Source organism: Bos indicus x Bos taurus, chromosome 23 (genome assembly GCF_003369695.1).
Source record: "Bos indicus x Bos taurus breed Angus x Brahman F1 hybrid chromosome 23, Bos_hybrid_MaternalHap_v2.0, whole genome shotgun sequence".
In the NCBI taxonomy this organism is placed as follows: Eukaryota; Metazoa; Chordata; class Mammalia; order Artiodactyla; family Bovidae; genus Bos; species Bos indicus x Bos taurus.
This window is the reverse complement of record NC_040098.1, coordinates 17,020,038-17,041,372: the sequence shown is the minus strand read 5'-3', so window position 1 is coordinate 17,041,372 and position 21,335 is coordinate 17,020,038. Positions and strand designations below refer to the sequence as shown.

At 45.1% G+C, this 21,335-nt stretch overlaps 1 protein-coding gene across 10 annotated transcripts in view; it reads left to right on the top strand.

Annotated features, from left to right (window-relative positions):
- Nucleotides 1–17,539, top strand: part of TRERF1 (transcriptional regulating factor 1) — a 209,925-nt gene extending 192,386 nt beyond the window's left edge. For 7 of the 10 annotated variants that reach the window (XM_027524008.1, XM_027524009.1, XM_027524011.1 and 4 more), the window contains 3 exons: nucleotides 5,464–5,664; nucleotides 8,240–8,487; nucleotides 13,786–17,539. In XM_027524008.1, coding sequence (XP_027379809.1) covers nucleotides 5,464–5,664; nucleotides 8,240–8,487; nucleotides 13,786–14,110 — 774 coding nt within the window. In that variant the 3' untranslated portion in view covers nucleotides 14,111–17,539. The remainder of the gene's footprint in view (nucleotides 1–5,463; nucleotides 5,665–8,239; nucleotides 8,488–13,785) is intronic. The other 3 variants (XM_027524014.1, XM_027524012.1, XM_027524016.1) reach the window with 1 other exon arrangement.
- Nucleotides 17,540–21,335: the final 3,796 nt, after the last annotated feature.

Sequence of the window (21,335 nt, the reverse complement as noted above, 5' to 3'; positions counted from 1 at the left end):
AGACATCTGTAGAATAGAATGGTATTGCCATTCATTTGATGAGAGATGGCAGTATTCTTGTGATCAGGACTGTTGTTGGACTGGCTTAAGTAGTGATGCCTTACATCTGAATAGCCTTTTTCTCATCTGTGGTTAATGTTTAAGAAAGCAGCGTGATCTCTTCTGGTTCAGTCCGCTAAAAGAAATTGAGTCCTCGCTGTGTCCATAGTGCTGTGGGTGAGCCAGGGCTGCTGACTGGCCTCGGCCCCTGCCCCAGGGCATATGTTACCGTTTGGAAGACGTGGTATACCTGAAGAGAAAACTTACCATGAACTTCAAGTCTTTAAAAACACTGTGAGGTGAAAACCAGAAAGTATTAGATATGACCTTCAGGAATTCTCTCTTATCCAGCTCTTCCAGTCCTCAGGCAGAAGGTTGAGGCCCAGAGAGGGGAAGGGGCTTGCCCATGGTCACACGAGCATTGCTTTCCGAGGGGGTAGACAGTAAATGAGGAAGCACCAAGACTCCCGGCCTGGGAGACCTAAGACCCGGCCCCTAAGCTTACTGCCCTGTAAAATGGGGCCGATGGTTTAGATAACCTGGACGGTCCCTTCCGATTCTGGAATGTTCAGAGTCATGTTTTGGAGGAGAGCAAAATCAGAGGGTATGGTTTCCTAAGGCAGACCTTTGGCTTGGGTGTTACCAAGTGCCCAGGACCGTGCCTGGCATAATATCGGCACTCGGTAAATGTTTGTTGAGTAAATGAGTGAAAATTTTTCCCAGCTAGGAGTCACTCTGGGTCATGGGAGCAATCCCTCTATGAGCTCCCTGGGAGGAGATGGGGTGAACCAGGGGCTTCTGAGCAGAGGAGGGCTGCTGAAGACGGTGTCACTATCGGAGGCAGAGGTGCCATCTGGGGCCAGCAGGCCTTCGTGGGTGTCTGGAAAGGCCCGAGCCAGCGTGTAGCCTCAGACCCAGGAGGAAAGGTTAAGATGGCACTCAGGCACCCCACCTTCTTGGGATTATTTGCCAGGGGCTGGTATTAAGCTGGGTCAGGTGTGCCACACCTGTGACCTGTGAGCTTAGAGAGAACAAAAAGCCATGTGCGTAGATGACTCAGCGCCTGTTTGTTTAGCTGTGCTGGGTCTTTGCTGCCTCACTCAGGCTTTCTGTAGTTGCGGCAAGCTGGGCCTACTCTCTGGTTGTGATGCCCAGGCTTCTCATTGCAGTGGCTTCTCTTGTTGCAGAACATGGGCCCTGGAGCGTGTGGGCTCAGTAGTTATGGCACACGGACTTAGTTGCTCTGCAGCCTGTGAAATCGTCCCAGATCAGGGCTCGAAGCCATGTCCCCTGCATTGGCAGGCAGATTCTTAGCCACTGGACCACCAGGGAAGTCCCACAGTCCACCTTCTGAGGATAGTTTGCCAAGTGGAGATAAAAACCAGGACCCGGCAAGGACAGAGAGGCTGTAGGAAGCACCGTCCTAGGAGGGCGTCCTTCTCTCAGTCCTCAGGGCCTACCTGGGTAGCTCTCCTGACCATGTGTGCTCAGTAATTTATTAAAGGGACAGATGACTATTCCCCCTGGATGGAGCACAGTCCGGAGCTCAGGGACTTCCCCGGGGAGAAGGGTGATGAAGAAGGATGGGGAGTGACTGCTCTTGAGGGGCCAGGGGGTCAGCATAGCACATCGCTCACCTTGTAGGTGACTTGACTTCTGGCCTGAGACCATCACAAGCCTTCCTCTCCCACCCTTTTGGGCAGAAGAGGGGGCCAAGGTGTGCTCTGCTGCGGAGGTGGGAGGGAAGTGCTGATCACACCGTCCTGTCTCCTGCCCAGGCTCCTGCCCCCACTCAGGGTGAATCCGTGGGTCTGACTAGGAGCAAAATTGAGCGCAATTCAAGAAACCAGCTGAGAAATGTAACTGACTTCGGAAGACAGCAGTCAGGGCACCAAGAGCACAGCTCCCCCAGGTCCCCGGCCTGAGTCACCTGCAGCGGGGTCCCCTGACAAGGGGCCTGGGAAACATCCCTCTTCCCTTTGACACAGAAAAGCAGCTGGCTTTAATGGTTTTGAGAGGTTTAAAAGCTCTGTGTTTGAGCTGAAAATCTAAGCCATGCCCAGATGGACAGATGTGCGTCTATGGACATGTGCAGGCAGGCAAGGAGCAGAGGCTGAGATTTTACAATCAGACAGTGCAGGATTTAAATCTCAATTCAGCTTCTTTACCAGCTGTGTGCTCTTGGGAAAATCAGTTCTCTGGCAAATTTCTTATTTGTTTAAAAAATAAAAACTTGTAGGGGATTCCCTGGCGGTCCAGTGGTTAAGATTCCATGTTTTCACTGCCAAAATGCTGAGGGCCCAGGTTCAGTCCCTGGTCAGAGAACTAAGATCCTGCAAGCTGCATGTCATTGCCCACCCCCCCCCCAAAAAAAAAACAAAGGGAAAAAATAAACAAGAAGAAAAAAAATATGCAGAGATTTTGTGAGAACTAGCTGTGTGTGGGTGGGGGTGTGTGTGTGTGTAGTCCCTGATCCAAAGCAGGCCTTCAGTGTGTTATCATCACCAACATCTTTCATTGGTGACTGTAACACTCAAATTTGTGTCATTGAAATTTGGATTATTGAGCATCTGTGTTTTAACTTGTAAATTTCTCATAATATAAATGCCATTTGCAGGCCTGAGAAATAAAAATCTCCTCCTCCTCAACAAATTCTTACTTGGACTCTCCAAGTTTTGAGCAGCTTGTATCATATAGAACCATCTCCCAGCCCTGTATTTGCCTGCCTTTCCACCAGGTTTGGAATATTACCAAATGTTTCCTTTTCACAGTACATCAGGAAATGGCCAACTTGTAGATACAGAGTCCTACATGTTAGGGTTTCATCCCGTCTTTGCATCTGTTAGTCACCTTGGTGAGCCCTTTGGCTTGGTGATAAATCATTTTGTGAACATGCATAGATTGCCATTTGAATTAAAACCTGTCTGCATTCCTGAGACGTATATAATCACAGGACAGTATAATTTAGTCTGTAATTTAATGGCTCTATGGAACTTTTTTTCTAAGAGCTTTTAAGCCCAAACAATGGCACAGTGAGAAAATTGTAATTATAACAACTGCCATGAAATAAATGCCATTGTCATTGAAAGTTACTGTGTAATTTACTTTAAATGGTGAGCTGTAGGCCCTGGTCTGCTTAATAACCTGATACTTGACACCACAAAGTTCCAGTTCTGTAAAGGAATGGAGTGAACCGGTGGGGTTTGACATAACATGGTTTTACCTAAAATTCTTGAGATTGGAAGGTGGTGGATTCATACGAGACTAAGGCCATTTAAGTGAAATCAACCTGTCTGTTCTAAACTGGTAAGAGACTATAAGTTTATATCACAAATCACTCTAAAATAAATTAAGCCTATATCTGAATTCATTGAAGTCTTTCAGCAAATGTAATCATTACTGAGTAATCCTAATTAACCACTGGAAACTGGGATAATTTCTTAAGTATACCCTATTAATACATAGTCTCAAATAGGCATATATAGCATACTGTGAGTGAATGAGTATTAGTTGCTCAGTCATGTCCAGCTTTTTGCAACCCCATGGACTGTAGCCTGCCAGGCTCCTCTGTCCATAGAATTCTCCAGGCAAGAATACTGGAGTAGGTAGCCATTCCCTTCAGGGGGTCTTCCCGACTCAGGGATTGAACCCGGGTCTCTCACACCGTAGGCAGATGCTTTACCGTCTGAGCCACCAGGGAAGCCCCATATACCATATTAAATAAGGCTAAAACTGAAAGAGTGAGGAGTGTGCTAAATGCCCATATTACTGGGATTGTCTTTCACTCCCATCTCCAATCCAGACTGGAAAAAGAAAGCTGGTGGTTTCTGGATCCCAGGAGTTCTGGCTTCCAGGTTCTAAGACTCATAGGCTCAACCAGCATTACATCACTGTCCAGGGTAAACCAAACTGGAGCCCACATGCTTCAAGCAGTGGGCGTGCCGAGAGCCCAGCAGAAACCAGTGACCCATCAGGGAGGGAGGCAGTGGCCACCCCCATGTTGTTTCCTCATTTGTTAAACAGGCGGACTGTTTACAGTCTATCAAATGACAAAGCAAATGTGAAAGCACTTCATACACCATGAAGTGCTGTAAAACAGAAGCTGAAATGAGGCTGCTGGAACACAGAGTTCCCATCCTTGGTCCTCAGTCCTTCTAGGCCCTGGGAGCAAGCCCTCCTCAGCCCGCCTCCTCATGCGGATGGAGATTGTAAAATAGGGCACTCAGTTCAATAAAAGGGCCGCCCGGGTTCCTGCCCTCCCTCCCAGCCCACCCAGTACCTCCTCCAGGCTGCTCCTTTAACTGTCTTGTTAACTTCAAGGATGGTCAGAATCTTCTGCGTAATTCATCTCGTTGCTGTTCTGAAGTAGACGGAGGGGATACAGTTGCAGAGAAGATAATTATTCATAGAAATATTTTTCTTGTTCTTTTTTATAGAGTGCCTCGGAAAGGCATTTCTTCAAGAGCCTATGACCAGAAACAAGCAAACAAAAAAACATGAGAAGTAAAAGGAAATAACCAATCCCCTTGCATTTCTGCCCCTTTTCAGAGCCATTGTGGTTCACTCTTTGATCCTATATTCTGACAAGAACAGAGCAGGAACGCATCAGAATGCCATGGGTCATGTGCCTGCCAAAGGTCAAATCAATATCTTGGGCGTCTTGCAAGGAAGTGTGATAGAAAGCCTTTAAAAACAAACCATGGGTGGAGGGGACATATGTATACCTATGGCTGATTCATGTTGATGTATGGCGGAAACCAACACAATAGTGAAAAGCATTTATCCTTCAATTAAAAATAAATTAATTAAACAAACAAACATGGGGACTTCCCTGGTGATCCAATGGCTGAGACTCCACGCTCCCAAAGCAGGGGGCCCAGGTTTGATCCATGGTCAGGGATCAAGCCTGCAACTAGAGAGCCCTCGAGCCACAATGAAGACCAGGTGCAGCCAAAATAAGTAGTAAGCTTAAAAAAAATGATAGGGCTTTGGTCTCTGCCCAACGGAGTTCCACGGTGTCATTGCTGCTTGAAAACCCTTCTTACTCCCTTGGAAGGCAGAGCAGCTACAAGTGGGGCAGCCTGCCTGGGTTTTGGTCGATGTCATGTTCTACTGGTCTCCAACAAGGGAGAGAAACTCTACATAGAAAAATCTCTCCTGTCTGCCTTAGCATTTTTTTTTTTTAAGTAAGTGATGAGGGGACCCAGAGTGGGCCTCGGGGACTTGGTTGCTCTCAGAATTCCAGGTGTCCAGTGACCAACCTTGTCCCTTCTGAGAGGCCTCTGCCAGACACTCCCTCATGCACAAAGATGCCGACACAGCCCCAGCGTCCAGGCCCTCTTTGCTGGCCCCTGGGTTCTGTTCATCACTAAAAATGTCATTTGGGGGGGTTTCCCCCTTTCTCTTGTATTCCCTTAACACCAGACGAGTGAAGAAGATGAAGAGGTAGAGGAGGAGGAGGATCCGGAAGAAGACAGGAAATCCACAAGAGAAGAGGAGAGTGAATTGCCCAAGTCCCCGGAGCCGCCGCAAGGCCCGGTCCTGGCTCCCGCAGAGGGGCCGCCCCTGCAGGCCCTGGGCCAGCCCTCGGGCTCCTTCATCTGTGAAATGCCCAACTGCGGGGCGGTAAGTGTCTCCGTGTCCTCAGAGGCTCTGGGACTGGTGAGAGCCGTGCGCACAGCCGGCTTAAAGAGATGATGCCTTTTACAAAGGAGGGTGCTCTTCCAGCAGTGAAAGCTGGGCAGAGAGAATCCACGTAGCCAGGCTTTTCTTTCTTTCATCCATTTACTTGTTTGGCCCACAGATATTTCTGGAGTCAAGCAGAGTCAAACACTGCCAATGCTCAGAGGACGCAAGTCCTTTCCTGGCCTCAGGAAGCAGGTGATTCAGGCTCTGCAGCGGCCTTGGCCTCCAGAACTCACACTTCCTGTTTCTTGGTGCCTCCCGACTCCTCTGAGCTGTCGCACCAGGCGTGCTCTGGAAACATGCATTGGAATGCCGTGAAAGAGCCCCCAGAGGAGTCTCCTTTTATGGCATAATTACAAAGATTTGGCTGAAGTTTATCTTTGTACTCTTTGAGGGAAGGGAAAAAAAAAGATTTACTAAGCAAATTAATCATGTAAACAGGCTGAAAGCGTGTCTGTTTAATTACTTAACCTAGTACTTTTTATTAATAAGTACGTTAGAAGCATCATCTTGCTAAAATAAAACCAATTCCCATTTGATCATTCGTAGTGCTAAAGCCTTACAGAATCTGTACTGGCTGATGTAAGACTGTGTATTTTGAAGAATAGATTTTTTAAATTGTTAACTTCGGACTGTCAGTCATCCACTGGTCTCCTGTGAAGTGAAAGTCACTCAGTTGTGTCCGACTCGTGCGACCCCATGGGCTGTAGCTCTGTCCATGGAATTTTCCAGGCAAGAATACTGAAGTGGGTTGCCATTTCCTTCTCCAGGCCAGTGGTTTCCTACTCATCTGAGTTGCTGAGCTTTTCTCAGATCAGGTTTCTTAAAGCTGTACACAACTGTACAGGCAAGTTCTAGAGGTATTATGCAAAAAAAATTAGAACATATGATTCATTTCATATGAAGCCCTGTTTCCCCCAAGTTAGTGCTTATTTCTGCTTGTGTGTTACATAGGATAACACACTTTTCCAGAGTGTATTGAATGCTGTTTATTGAGTCTGTCACTTAGATGAAGATAGCAGCAGTCTTTCAAATATTTTAGACTCTAAAGCTGAAATTTACTTGATTCACATCTAAGAAAAAAATTAAGAAGTAAAAAAAAAAATGATATATACATCTTGCATTACCTTTGAAGAGAACATAAATTGCTAGCTTGTTTCTGTCTTTGATGTTTAAAGACCTAGATGCTTCACTCCATCATTACCGTACTGTATAGAACACTTCCATTCAAAAAGTGACTTTAAATGACGGTATTTTTGGTGAATTTGTTTAGAAATTGGTTGCTTTCTCAGTTCACAGTTTGGGTCTACAGTAAATTCTTTACTGTGAGGGGAATCATCTTTTACTTTACCCAATCAAAAATGCTCAGCGGGATGAATGTTTTTTCATGACTTCAAAAAAACAACAGGGGGAAAAAAAGTGTGTTGGTTTTATTCGTTGCCTAACCGTGGAAGTTTTGGTTGCTAAATCAACCAAAGATTTTTTTCCCCTGCAAGACTATAAACAGAACTCATGAACTTAACACAGCAACCGTCTGTGGCCAGGTGGTTCAGTGAGTACTCACATTAGCTGGTGCATTTAGCGATTTGGAAGTCAGGGCTCTAGGAATTCAGGGGGTGGATCACTTCCCTTTACAACAGTGAATCTCACTGGGGAATGATCTTGTTCCACATGAACATTTGGCAGTGTCCAGAGGGAGACATTTTTGTCACATCTGGGGAGGTGCTCCTGACATCTGGTGGGTGGAGGCCAGGGATGCTGCTAAACACCCCATGATGCAAAGGACAGCCCCACAACAAACAGTCATCCAGCCCAAAATGTCAGCAATACTGAGGCTGGGAAACCATGCTTTACGGCAGACTTCAAAAGACTGAGTCATTCCCCTTTTTATCATCCTGCAGTGAAATTTGGGGGTCTGAAATGTGGCTTTAGCACTGGGCTACTGACTGGGGCTTAGATATAACATAGAATAGAGCAGAGCAGCTAATCAGTGTTTTCAGAGCCGTGTCTCTTAGGCTTCTAGGGATTCCTAGGGGAGATAGATAGAGCTGAGCAAATAGACCCAGTTCTGGGATGCTGTCTCTTTCAGCCAGAGCACCTCTGCTTTTAACTTTGAGCTTTTGAATAAGATTTTTTAAGTTTAAAAAAAAAGGAAAGAGGAGGGGAAAATAAAGGGGAAAAAGTGGAAGGAAGTTTCTGGCTGAAAAAAATATTGGAAAGCTGGTTCAGACCCCCCTCATTGTATAGATGGAAAAAATAAGGCATTCAGAGGGGAGATGGCCCAGTGACCTCCGTGTGTGTTGGAGGCTCTGGGTTGAGCCCCCAGTCTTTGGTCGTAACAGTGACTGTTGTTGTTGATGGCACAGCATTTGTGGTTGTGGTATTTGATCTCTGCTTTCTGTGGCATTTGCCCAGAGTTTGCTTATGTAAAACCCCTGTGCCTTGTCATTAGACTCTGTTTCAAGTATCCCATGTTCTACCGATGAGTAACTAATAACCCTAATTTCCTTTTCAGGACTGTAGATGTCATGTCACTCCCTTTCTTCCCCAGGTGTTCAGCTCCCGGCAGGCACTGAACGGCCACGCCCGCATCCATGGTGGCACCAACCAGGTGACCAAAGCTCGGGGCACTGTTCCCTCTGGGAAGCAGAAGCCTGGCAGTGCCCAGAGTGGGTACTGCTCGGTGAAGAGCTCACCCTCCCACAGCACCACCAGCGGCGAGACAGACCCCACCACCATCTTCCCCTGCAAAGAGTGCGGCAAGTAGGTAGAATTTGGCCAGGGACTGGATCTAAGTGTGTGATGAATAAGGCCACTGTGGGGTCTGGGCCAGGGTAGTCTAAAATGTCTCCAGGTAGAAAAAGAACCCAGACTCTCCAGTTTTTTCTCATACCATCCTTGGGGTCGGCATGGTACATCGTGGCAGGTGGACCTTGTCTCTGACTCAGAATATGGTCCTTCTGATGTCCTAAATGAAATTGAAGAAAGTAGGGAAAACCACTAGACCATTCAGGTATGACCTAAATCAAATCCCTTATGATTATACAGTAGAAATAAGAAATAGATTTAAGGGCCTAGATCTGATAGATAGAGTGCCTGATGAACTATGGAATGAGGTTCGTGACATTGTACAGGAGACAGGGATCAAGACCATCCCCATGGAAAAGAAATGCAAAAAAGCAAAATGGCTGTCTGGGGAGGCCTTACAAGTAGCTGTGAAAAGAAGAGAAGCGAAAAGCAAAGGAGAAAAGGAAAGATATAAGCATCTGAATGCAGAGTTCCAAAGAATAGCAAGAAGAGATAAGAAAGCCTTCCTCAGCGATCAATGCAAAGAAATAGAGGAAAACAACAGAATGGGGAAGACTAGAGATCTCTGTAAAGTTTAAAAATAAAATAAAATTAAAAAAAAAAAAAAAGAAAAGAAAATTAGAGATACCAAGGGAACATTTCATGCAAAGATGGGCTTGATAAAGGACAGAAATGGTATGGACCTAACAAAAGCAGAAGATATTAAGAAGAGGTGGCAAGAATACACAGAAGAACTGTACAAAAAAGATCTTCACGACCCAGATAATCACAATGCTGTGATCACTGACCTAGAGCCAGACATCCTGGAATGTGAAGTCAAGTGGGCCTTAGAAAGCATCACTACGAACAAAGCTAGTGGGGGTGATGGAATTCCAGTTGAGCTATTTCAAATCCTGAAAGATGATGCTGTGAAAGTGCTGCACTCAATATGCCAGCAAATTTGGAAAACTCAGCAGTGGCCACAGGACTGGAAAAGGTCAGTTTTCATCCCGATCCCAAAGAAAGGCAATGCCAAAGAATGCTCAAACTACCGCACAATTGCACTCATCTCACACGCTAGTAAAGTAATGCTCAAAATTCTCCAAGCCAGGCTTCAGCAATATGTGAACCGTGAACTTCCTGATGTTCAAGCTGGTTTTAGAAAAGGCAGAGGAACCAGAGATCAAATTGCCAACATATGCTGGATCATGGAAAAAGCAAGAGAGTTCCAGAAAAACATCTATTTCTGCTTTATCGACTATGCCAAAGCCTTTGACTGTGTGGATCACAATAAACTGTGGAAAATTCTGAAAGAGATGGGAATACCAGACCACCTGACCTGCCTCTTGAGAAATCTGTATGCAGGTCAGGAAGCAACAGTTAGAACTGGACATGGAACAACAGACTGGTTCCAAATAGGAAAAGGAGTACGTCAAGGCTGTATATTGTCACCCTGTTTATTTAACTTATTTGCAGAGTACATCATGAGAAACACTGGACTGGAAGAAACACAAGCTAGAATCAAGATTGCCAGGAGAAATATCAATAACCTCAGATATGCAGATGACACCACCCTTATGGCAGAAAGTGAAGAGGAACTCAAAAGCCTGTTGATGAAAGTGAAAGAGGAGAGTGAAAAAGTTGGCTTAAAGCTCAACATTCAGAAAACGAAGATCATGGCATCTGGTCCCATCAATTCATGGGAAATAGATTGGAAAACATTGGAAACAGTGGCAGACTTTATATTTTGGGTCTCCAAAATCACTGCAGATGGTGACTGCAGCCATGAAATTAAAAGACGCTTACTCCTTGGAAGAAAAGTTATGTCCAACCTAGATAGCATATTGAAAACCAGAGACATTACTTTGCCAACAAAGGTCCATCTAGTCAAGGCTATGGTTTTTCCTATGGTCATGTACGGATGTGAGGGTTGGACTGTGAAGAAGGCTGAGCGCCGAAGAATTGATGCTTTTGAACTGTGGTGTTGGAGAAGACTCTTGAGAGTCCCTTGGACTGCAAGGAGATCCAACCAGTCCATCCTAAAGGAGATCAGCCCTGGGATTTCTTTGGAAGGAATGATGTTAAAGCTGAAACTCCAGTATTTTGGCCACCTCATGAGAAGAGTTGACTCATTGGAAAAGACTCTGATGCTGGGAGGGACTGGGGGCAGGAGGAGAAGGGGACGACAGAGGATGAGATGGCTGGATGGCATCACCGACTCAATGGAAGTGAGTCTGAGTGAACTCCTGGAGTTGGTGATGGACAGGGAGGCCTGGCGTGCTGCGATTCATGGAGTCGCAAAGAGTCGGACACGACTGAGCAACTGAACTGAACTGAACTGAAACTCTAATAAGGATGGACATCATCAGAGAGCAGATCTCTAGTGACAGAACTTCACTCTTTTCCAGAAATGATGGATGGGACTGATTCCCACCTCTTCCCTTCACACCGAAACCATATTCACCAGGACTGCTCTCTTTGCATCCCTGCCCAGTGATTTGAGAATGGCTCTAAAACATCTAGTCAGGAACTCTCTGTAGCAGAAATGGCTTTTCTAGCACCACTGATGACTCCTGCACCCGGGGCAGACATCACTAATCAATTGCTACGCTCTTTGCTACTGTATTAAGTTAAGACTCCAATGCTTTTCAGTCCTTTAAATCCTCATGCTTCAAGCAGGCACAACCAGTTGATCAGACTTGATCCATGAGAGAAAACCTATTTGTCATTTCTGCCCTTTTAAGTATAATTTAAAACAGTGAAAAGGGCGAAACTGACAATGGGCAGTAATAACAGCTAACCTTTACTGAGCACTTGATTTTGTCACATACTTTATGTGCCTGAGCTCTTCTAATCCCCACACAAAAACTCCATGTGATGCAGATACTATTTTATCCTTGGTTTACAAATAAGGACTGAACATTAATTAAATTGATGTGCCCCAGGTCACACCCCCAGAAAGAGCAGAACGGAGATTTGAAGCCGTCAGTGTTCAGATACAGAGCCTGGGTGTCTGACCACTGTTCCATCCCATGGGTTTGCTTTGTTTGCTTATTTATCACTGGTAAGATACACACAGTCCCCTCCCACAGCATCCAGTATAGAATTCCAGTTTATTTCTCAGTGAGTCTGCTAAGAGGGGTTGTCACAAGTGACTTCCTTTAGGAGCCTTACCAAGTTGCTCTTCCTGTAACCTGCAATGCTGCAGACACGCAGGGTTACCTGGAGAGGTACCCACCAGGTAGCTGCCAGAACTCTACCAAGGGAACATCCTTGGTTATATGAGTGAGGCCACCGAGGACCTCTGTTTATAATATTCATCCTCATGGAATATTTCAGGCATTTTGCTTCCATTTATCAGTTACTCAGTGCTTGCCTGGCATTGTTTGAAAGGATGTTTACATGTATTAATTTATTCCTCAGCCCAGTACGTACTCTTAGCCTTAGGTCAGTGGCACCTGCGAGGTGAGTTGGAACCAGCAGCTCTCTTCCTGCAGAGATGGGGAGACATTTAGGATGGGCCCCCTCCTCGGGGCTCTGATGTCCTCCAGAGCCAGGGCATGATGCCATCTTCATGTCACCAAGAAATAAGGGAGCCCCTGGATTGACCATCAGCCTTATTTACTTGGAACAATGAAACCTCCTTAGTCTGACTTCCATCTACTTGCCCTGGGGTGGAAGAGAGAGGCAGAAAAGAGGGTCACACCAGTGTCTTCTGCAGGGAACCAGCACCCTCTGCTCACTTCCCCCAGACAGGCAGCAACGCCTTACTCCACTAGGTGGCAGCAAAGGACAGAACGACCAGAACTAAGAGTTTCCGGCTCTTTCAGTGACTTTCGCTGTTTTCTTGTCCTGTTTTTATGTTGCTTGGGATCTTTTTCAAGCATAACTCCAGTTAAGATTTTATGGAAAATAAAAATATTTTTTATGGTTTTCCACACTAAGAATAACATCAGGCAAATGTTTGCAGAATGCTTCTTTTAGCTGCTGAAATTATGTTCATCACATTAGACAGTTTTCAGTGTCATGTGGTGATTCATCAACTCTGTTCTAAGACACAGGTCTTACAAATCAGGTCTTTTTTTCCTTTATGAGCTCAGGAATGAATATTTATGCTACCCACCCTCCCCTAAAACAGGCAGCCTCACCTCTGGACAAATGTTCTCTGGAAAAGGTCCAGAGAGAAATATTTTAGGCTTTGCAGGCCATTCTGTCTCTGTCACAGCTACTCAGCTCTGCCATTTTAGTGCAGAAATAGCCATAGACGATACATAAACAGAGAGACATGGCTGTATTCCCAGAAAACTTTATTTACAAAAGCAGGCAGCGTATGGGATTTGGCCACTGACCGTGGTTGGCAGACCCCTCGTCCCAGGATTTCTCAACCTGGGTCTGACGATTCCTTGTTTGGGGTAGAGGGCCTGCCCTCAATATGGTAGAATGTTTAGTGACGTCCCTGGCCTCTACCCCACTCAAAGCCAGAAGTGCCAGCACCACCCAACTGTGACCATTAGAAATATCTCCAGACGTTACTCCCTGGGAGGCAGACCCACCCTCAGCTGAGAGCCACTGTCTCATTCGAAAGCTAACAGGAACCAACTGTGATATATGATGGCCAAAACAAGAAGGGATCTTGGGTAAAGAGGACTGCTCGGTGCAGAAGTCAAGTACAGTGAAGACCGAGGTGGGGCTGTTGGATTTGGCCACACAATTACTAGCGAGCGATCTCGAGCACTCGGGCTGAGCACAGCGGACGGTGCTCCACTTGGAGAGTGTGGAGGACGGACGAGCAATCCATGTCTGCAGAGACCCCCTGGAATTTTGACAGGAAGAACAGGATTGGAGGCCAGAGGCAGGGGAGGGGTGGTTTTATGGTGGGAACCAGCGGAGCTGGGCTGCATGATTTGGGGATTCTCAGTTGGTTGAGAGGGCTTACTTAGCAATGGAGATAGAAAGAGGGAAGAGAAGGAGGGAAAGGGGCGTGGGCCCAGGCCACAGGTGGACAGGAAAGCTTTGAGAATTCATCCTCCATTGTCACAGGGAGAAAGCCCAACACACATAAATGTGTTCCTGTCCCCATCTTCTTCCCTTGGAGAGAAGAGAGGTGACAGGTCACTGGGGGAGGAGGTCTTGGGAGCTAAGGAGACCAGAACACTGTCACACCACCCCAAAGCAGGCATCAGACCACACACCCACTGTTCCCTTAGGACCCCTTGGATTTCCAAGAACTCTGATGCTCTAAATGTCTCATGCTTCTTTTTCTCATTTTTATAGAGTCTTCTTCAAGATCAAAAGCCGAAATGCACACATGAAAACTCACAGACAGCAGGAGGAACAGCAGAGGCAGAAAGCGCAGAAGGCGGCGTTCGCGGCCGAGATGGCAGCCACAATCGAGAGGACTACGGGGCCGGTGGGGCCGCAGGGGCTGCTGCCCCTGGACCAGCTGAGTCTGATCAAACCCATCAAGGACGTGGACCTCCTCGATGACGACGTCGTCCAGCAGCTAGGAGGCGTCATGGCAGAGGCCGAGGTTGTGGACACCGGTCTCCTCCTGGATGATCAGGCTTCAGTTTTGCTTCAGGGTGACACGGAACTCTAAAGGCCCCGCGTGTCGCTTTGAGACAGCGAAAACCCACAGCCTCCAGCCTCCTTCATCAGGACACTGGGACTGCCCGCTTGTTTTGTAATCATTTTAAACTACCTGTTTAAAAAGTGGTCTTTTTTTTTTCCAGGTTTAGAAACAAATCGGTTTTTTCTTTTCCTTTTATTTAAAAACAATTGTTTTTATGGGCGGTTGGGGGGAATAAATAATTGGCACAATTCTACTTTAAGATGTGTTTCATCTGGGCTAGGCTACATTCCCAAGAACTCATTCCTGGCTGGGAATGAACTTGACATTCATGTTCTTTTGCTTTTTAGATGCCAACCATCCTGGTTGCCTTCTGTCCCAAAGCTTGCGTGAGTGAGCGAGTGTGTGTGTGTGTGTTTGTGTGTGTGTAAAGCAGGCTGCTTTCTTTCTGCTGGGGTCTTGGACCATCCTTCCCCACCAACAGTCATTTTTGTGTTGACCTCATTCCACAGTTGGCAGTGAACTTGGCATCTTTGCTGGGAGACCCTGCTAGGAAGTAGCTTTCCAGTGAGCAAAGTCAGCCTTGTGTTCCACGGCTTTCTTCCAGCATACACATCATTGGAAGAGTTGACCAAATGTAAAAATAATTTTTCTGCCTGCCCTGCCCATCACTCAGCCTGGCTCTAAAAACTGAGTACTGTATCATTTCAGGCTTTCCCTCCCAGACAGTGGTTTACTGAGAAGGTGGTTCATAGAGCAAGCGTGTCCTCTTCCCAGTTCCCTGAGGACCGGTTGACTCCAATTCACCAATTGGCAGAGGCATACTTTGGCCTGAGCTGACTGACTGCAAGTCCGTCTAGAGGAAAATAACCCCAACTATTAAGTTGCCAGGGTTGTTTTTAGGGGAAGATAGTCAAGGAGCACAGATTAAAGTATCTAGAATGCCAAGCAGTCTTCTTCTGCCCAAAAACTAGCTCAGAAGAGCCCGTTCCTTTTTGCCACACTGTTAATGGTCTGTGGGGTTCCAAGTTACTCTGTGCCACTTGGAAGCACTATGAAACCTGATTCACTGGGATTCTGCTGCTATGCATCTGTGCAGGACTGAAGTTTACTTTGACGCTAACTCTGAGTTTTCCTAACTCTGGGTTTTCTAGCAAATCTGATGGTGAATACAAGGGAAATAGCATTAAAGGCCAACAAAAACAGTTTCAGATGCCCCTTTGGCTCCATTGTTTGCATTCAAACAGTGAATTTTTCATTAAAGTCATTTACCAAAGCTCTTCTAGAATTCTCCAAGCGACATAACTCTGCTCTGCCTCCTGTCCCTGCCGGCAGGGCTGCTGTTTGTACTTGACGGTATTAAACCTGTAATCCTTCAAAAATGGCTTTCAGCTCAGGCTTTTGAGCTGAGTCAGACTGCTCTCTGGCCTCCGTCAGGGCAAACGAGTGCACGCCTTCAGACTGGAATGCAGTCCCAGCTCAGAGCTGACGCGTCTGGCTGGTGACTTCTGAGCAGGGGGCTTTCCGGCCTTCCCCCACCCCAGGTAGGCTGATGCCCCAGCTCCTGCAGGCGTGGCAACCCTGCCAGGGCACTTTGCTGACACAGTAACTAGCTTGACGTGAAGGAGGATGTCAGTGGAAGGATGAGGATAGGAACAAAGCATCGTTTACGTTGTCTCTGCAAAAGCATTTAGCGGGCAGCCACGACCCACAGCGGCCCCACGCAGGCAGTGTCCTCTGAATCTCAGGAAAGCCATGGACAGAAGATCAATACAATGGTTCCTTTCATGCCATCATTTCTGTTCTCAGAAAAAAAGAGGTCTTGCAAGTTTCCTTTACCTTTTTTTTTTAGGGAGGGAAATAATGTGTCATTTGCTGCCATTTCTGACAAGTTATTCTGTGTTTGAGTTCAGAACTGCCTGGGCAGGGCATCAGCTTTGTGGCAGAACTATTTGAGAACCGTACTAAGTGTAATACCAGCTGATCCCATCTGCCCAGTGACTACTTCCCTCCACACGTGGGTATATGAGAGGGTTCTGGAAGGGTTCTGTGGATCTCTGAAAGTTTATCTGGCAAAGGAGCAGACACCCAGGAAAAATGTTTATAAAGCAAATGTATGCATTCTGCTTGGAGATTTGCCCGGCTGTTCCAGTTTAAAACATTAAAATAAACTGAGTTGCCAAGGCAAAAATATAATGCACAATTTAGTTTTGACTTTCCATGCAGTATACCTTAAGCATTTTTGACTTGAAATAACCAAAGAACTCCTCCTTGACGAGACAGTTCACTTTGCTGAATTAGTTTTTTTCTTCACAGTATTAGCGTAGAGGATTGACTTCATAGTACAATATTGCACTTATTTTTTTTTCTGAAATGATTCTGCCTGCATGTACGTGTTGTGTTTTAGTTCCCCACCCCCATCTCTCCTTACCCCAAAGAACTTTTCTTCCCGATGGTTTATGTCTTCAACCCGTTACTGTTTACTATCAGATAGTTTTTCATTAGTGAATTTAGACCTCTTTGAGAAAGCTTGTATATAAAAAGTTAAAAGATATATTTTATGGAAAAACCCATCTTATTTTCAAATATATTTAACTGCTGTTCTATTTTATTAGAGGAAGGTTGTAAATATTTTCTAGGAGTTCTATTGTAAAGAAAAGTATTTTTGAAAAAAATTAATGTAATAAAAACGAAAACATTTTTAAATGGTGGTTGTGATTGCTTCCTGTTCTGGCTTCGTTGTGTTCTATTCGCAGGAAATGTTTTGCATGCCTTGCCATGTTAGGATGTAATTTATTCCGGTTTGCACTATTTTTAGTTGACATCATAATATCTAATGTGCTTCACTGTATTTTCCCCGGGAATGCAGGTCCCTTGGTCCATATCAAAAGCACTATGTATAGCATATTCATACCTTTTTCTTTTGTAACGTGTGTATTTTTAATAAGGATTTTATGTAACATTTTGGCAAAAAAAGAGGACAGTATTTTCTAGTGAATTTTATAATACATTTTGCTAAAAATGTTTCTTCCTAGGTCAGTTTTTGTTAAGGTGAACCAAAAGTCTTATTTTCCCAGGGGTTTAACAAAAAAGTTTGAAGCTTGAAAGCAAAGTTATATTTAAACATCATATGTAACAAATAAATAAAGATGTTTTATAGACTTGTCCTCAAAAGTTGCATTCCTTAAAATACAAAAACAACTAGGGCATTCTAGGTTGGTTCCCCCTGAGTGATAAGCATTTTTTTTTAAATTGCCACAATACTATTTTTCAGAAAGCCAGGAGAATTTTACTTAAAAGTTTCCAGCCATTAGCCTCCTCAGAAATTTATTACAGTTCTTATAGATAGGCATTCATCAGAGATGTAACCAAATAGACACTGTCATATTTATTTGTGAAAACCTGATTCAATATTGCATCAGCTGCTCTGAAAATAAAATGTTATCTTTTTGAGTTTCATTTGGCTTAACATTCCTTCTTTTTTAGCTGCTGAAGTGACTTCTCAATGCTAATTTACCATTAGCTGGTTTCTAGAGACCGGTTTAGAGGGGTGTTGATCAGATCTAATGCTCATATAAGTGCCCCCACCCCCACTCTGGAGGCCAAGCTGAACATTTCTGCTTCTCCAAGCAGTGGATGAGCCATGTGAAGGGTTGATGGTCTCTAACCCGCAGCAGTCACAGTGCCATTTCAGGCAGTTCAGTAATACACGAGTTATCTCACAAGGAACCGCCAACAAAATCCAGCCCACCCTGATTTATAGGCATGGCTAATCTCAATTTCCAAATTCTAAAAGGTGTGTTTACTTTTTAATACTCAACAGCAAAGTTCGGAAGAAATCTGAAATTCTGGATTTTATACAGAACTTGATTTAAGTGGGGCATAGCTGTTCGAGACCTTGATCCTCTATATGCTTTGGGGATTTTATACTTTTAATTTGGGCAATTCTGGTCCTGTACCAAAGAAAACAGCTCTTCCTTTACAAACACTGTGCGTTTAGCCAGTGTTGGACATTTAAATTCTGCTTCCAGAGGCTCAGGTGTCCAATCTGAAGATTTTAAGTTTTTCATTCATTACAAATCTAGCAGGCACTATTCTATGCTGTATTACACATGGGGGAGTTGAGTGGACAAAGAGGACTGTGACATCATTCCTGCCTGCATGCCAAGGCATTTAATACTTGAAAAAAACATATAGTGTCTTGGGAACAGATCCAAGTCCACCAGTGGGAAGAGCAAAGCTCATGGTTTATTACTATTACTGAACCATCTCACCATCACCCACATGCTGCTAAGTCGCTTCAGTCGTGTCCAACTCTGTGCGACCCCATAGACGGCAGCCCACCAGGCTTCCCCATCCCTGGGACTCTCCAGGCAAGAACACTGGAGTGGGTTGCCATTTCCTTCTCCAATGCATGAAAGTGAAAAGTCAAAGTGAAGTTGCTCAGTCGTGTCCGACTCTAGCGACCCCATAGACTGCAGCCTACCAGGCTCCTCTGTCCATGGGATTTTCTAGGCAAAAGTACTGGAGTGGGGTGCCATTGCCTTCTCCATCACCCACATAGTCACAGCAATTTGCAATAGGTGCTCAGCAACTATTTGTTAAATTGATTATCTCTAATCTTCCAGGTATGCTTATCTACGTGCGTGTATGTGTACATAAAACCTCTTCTGAGTTTACCTAAAGTCAACTCTTAGTTCCACGGGCCTCCAGTCTACCTTCCTTGGTCATAGCCAGCCAGCTGGAGACTGAGGCTGAGTTTTAATGTTGACATAAGCAAAACATAATTAGGAAGTCATGTTAAGAATCTGGATAATATATTATTATTAATCTAATATTAATTAATATCTTATTATTTAGATAATAGATTTTTGAGTCTCAGATATCCCTGTATATGAGAACCAAAGGACTGATTATTACTTTACATGAGAGAGAATCTTGAAAAAATCTATCCTCCAGCCATCCCTCAAGGGATGTGTTTAATGTTTCTGTTTTGAATGTAAAGGCCAAGCAGTCACATATGCTTGATCTACACTGCAGCACACACACCCTTAACATACAACACGGATCGCTCTTTGGGCTGTTTGGGGTCATTACTTCCGCTGCTTCTGTAATTTTATTTTTGACGGTCTTGATATTTCTTCTTTTCCCAACCACTTTATTTAAAGGCACGTTTGACACATAAACGCTATAGATATTTATTGTGTACAACCTGATGAGTTTGGAGATAAGTGTATAACCATGAAACCAGCACAATCAAGGGAGAAGGGCTGTCTTTTAAAACAGCACAACCGGTGCAATCAAAGTATGATTTAATTTAGAAATATTTGATGCACACACTTATTTTTCCTGGATATAAAGCAAGGTAGACTTGCATCAACTATCTAGAATCACTTGATCTCCTGTTCAATTACACTAGTTCAGAGGTTTGAAGGGTTAATTCATAGAGAAAGTGAAAGTGTAAAGTCGCCCAGTCATGTCAGACTCTTTGCAACCCCATGGACAGTAGCCTGCACCAGGCTCCTCCGTCCATGGGATTTTCTAGGCAAGAGTACTGGAGTGGGTTGCCATTTCCTTCTCCAGGGAATCTTCCTGACCCAGGGATTGAACACAGGTCTCCCGCATTGTAGACAGACGCTTTACCATCTGAGCCACCAAAGGGAAGAGACTTATAATGGACTGGCCAAGCTTCAGAACACTGTCCATGCTAATAAACTAAGAACTTTAATGTGTCAAAACAAAAAACCTGCACTGTCTATGCCTACACACCATACCAAAAGACCCTGTCCACAACCCCACTGTTGGCGAAACCCCAGTTGGCCCCACACAATGACTCCCACCTTGCCCCCAGCTAATTGGTACAGGGCTGGCACCTAACCAAAAGTTAGTAGGGCCACAGTCTGTTTGATGACACAGTTTAGCCCTGGAAAACAAGGGGACCAAATCCAATTCCCATATTGTAGAGTATGAATGGAGAAACCTGGTGAGCCAAAGCGGCAAGCAGCAGTCACGTGCAAGGCAGAAATCTGAGGGAGCAGACACAATGTGTAAGCAAAGGCCATCCATAAAGAGACCATATTTGGCCAGAGGGGTGGAGAGGGCATCCAGTTCCCAAGGCTGTTTTGAGCCCACTTTTCCAGTTTCAGGAGTAGGAAAGGCCATCTCAGTCTTAAAAAACAAACTCCTTTCTTGCAGGAGCATAGGGAAGCAGTGACCCCTATGCCTCACATCCTAGAGACTTAAGTAGAACTGGACCTTATCACAGAGTCAACTCCAGAGGTGCCGCAGGGGTGGAAAAGGCATTGAACTAGGATGTTGAAGCTGGTTATTGGTTCAAATTCACCACATGACTCTGAGTCATTTCATCTCTGAGCCTGTCTCCTCACTTATTAAATTCGGATAAAATGTACATCATCTTGTGAGGATCCAATTAGTAACACAGGGAAATGTTGTTTGCAGGCTGTAATGTCACCATCATGAGCTGCTGCAGAACCTTCACTCAGCTTGTTCAAGGCAGCAGAGGCAGGTTGAGGAGCCGTCCCAGAAGAGAGACAGGTGCTTTAGAAGCAGCAAGAGTTGGAGAGCTCTAGGAAAACTCCACTGGCTAAAAGGGACCAGCCAACTTTGAATGTCACAACTGAAAAGAGGGAGCTTGATTCTGAAAAGGACACTGGGCAGCCTGCCAAGGCTATTGCTGTTACAGCTGTCACCTCTAAGTTACAAACGTTGATTGTTTCTCCAGGGCAACGTGAGTATCAGACCCCAAATCGTGGACCACCTGACCAGGGAATCCTAAACCAGAGAAATTCTGACTCTCAAAACTATGACTCAAAAGACGATTAAACCCAGCCTCCTGGTTATTCCCCTTTAAAAAAACAGACAGACAAGAAAACCCTAACTCAAAGACAAACATGGACTGGATCTGAGGTGTGGCTCATACTCCCTTGCCTGGCGCTCTGCAATAAATCCTTACTCCCTGCAACCTCCCACTGTCAGTCTGCTTTTTTTTCTGCGAGCCACAGGCACACAAACACTTTGCTCCGTTATAATAGAAATATCAACTATCAATCAACCATCAACTCAGAGATAACCACTGTCAATACATTTGTTCCAAGCGTGTGGTTATTTTTACCTCCAACAAAACAGGAACTGCAAAGGACAAACGATTTCAAGAGGAAAGCGCTGACGGAACTCGGTAACTACCTAGATACAAGCTGAAGCTATAATAAGAAGGCGGATGAGCCAGGTTAGGACC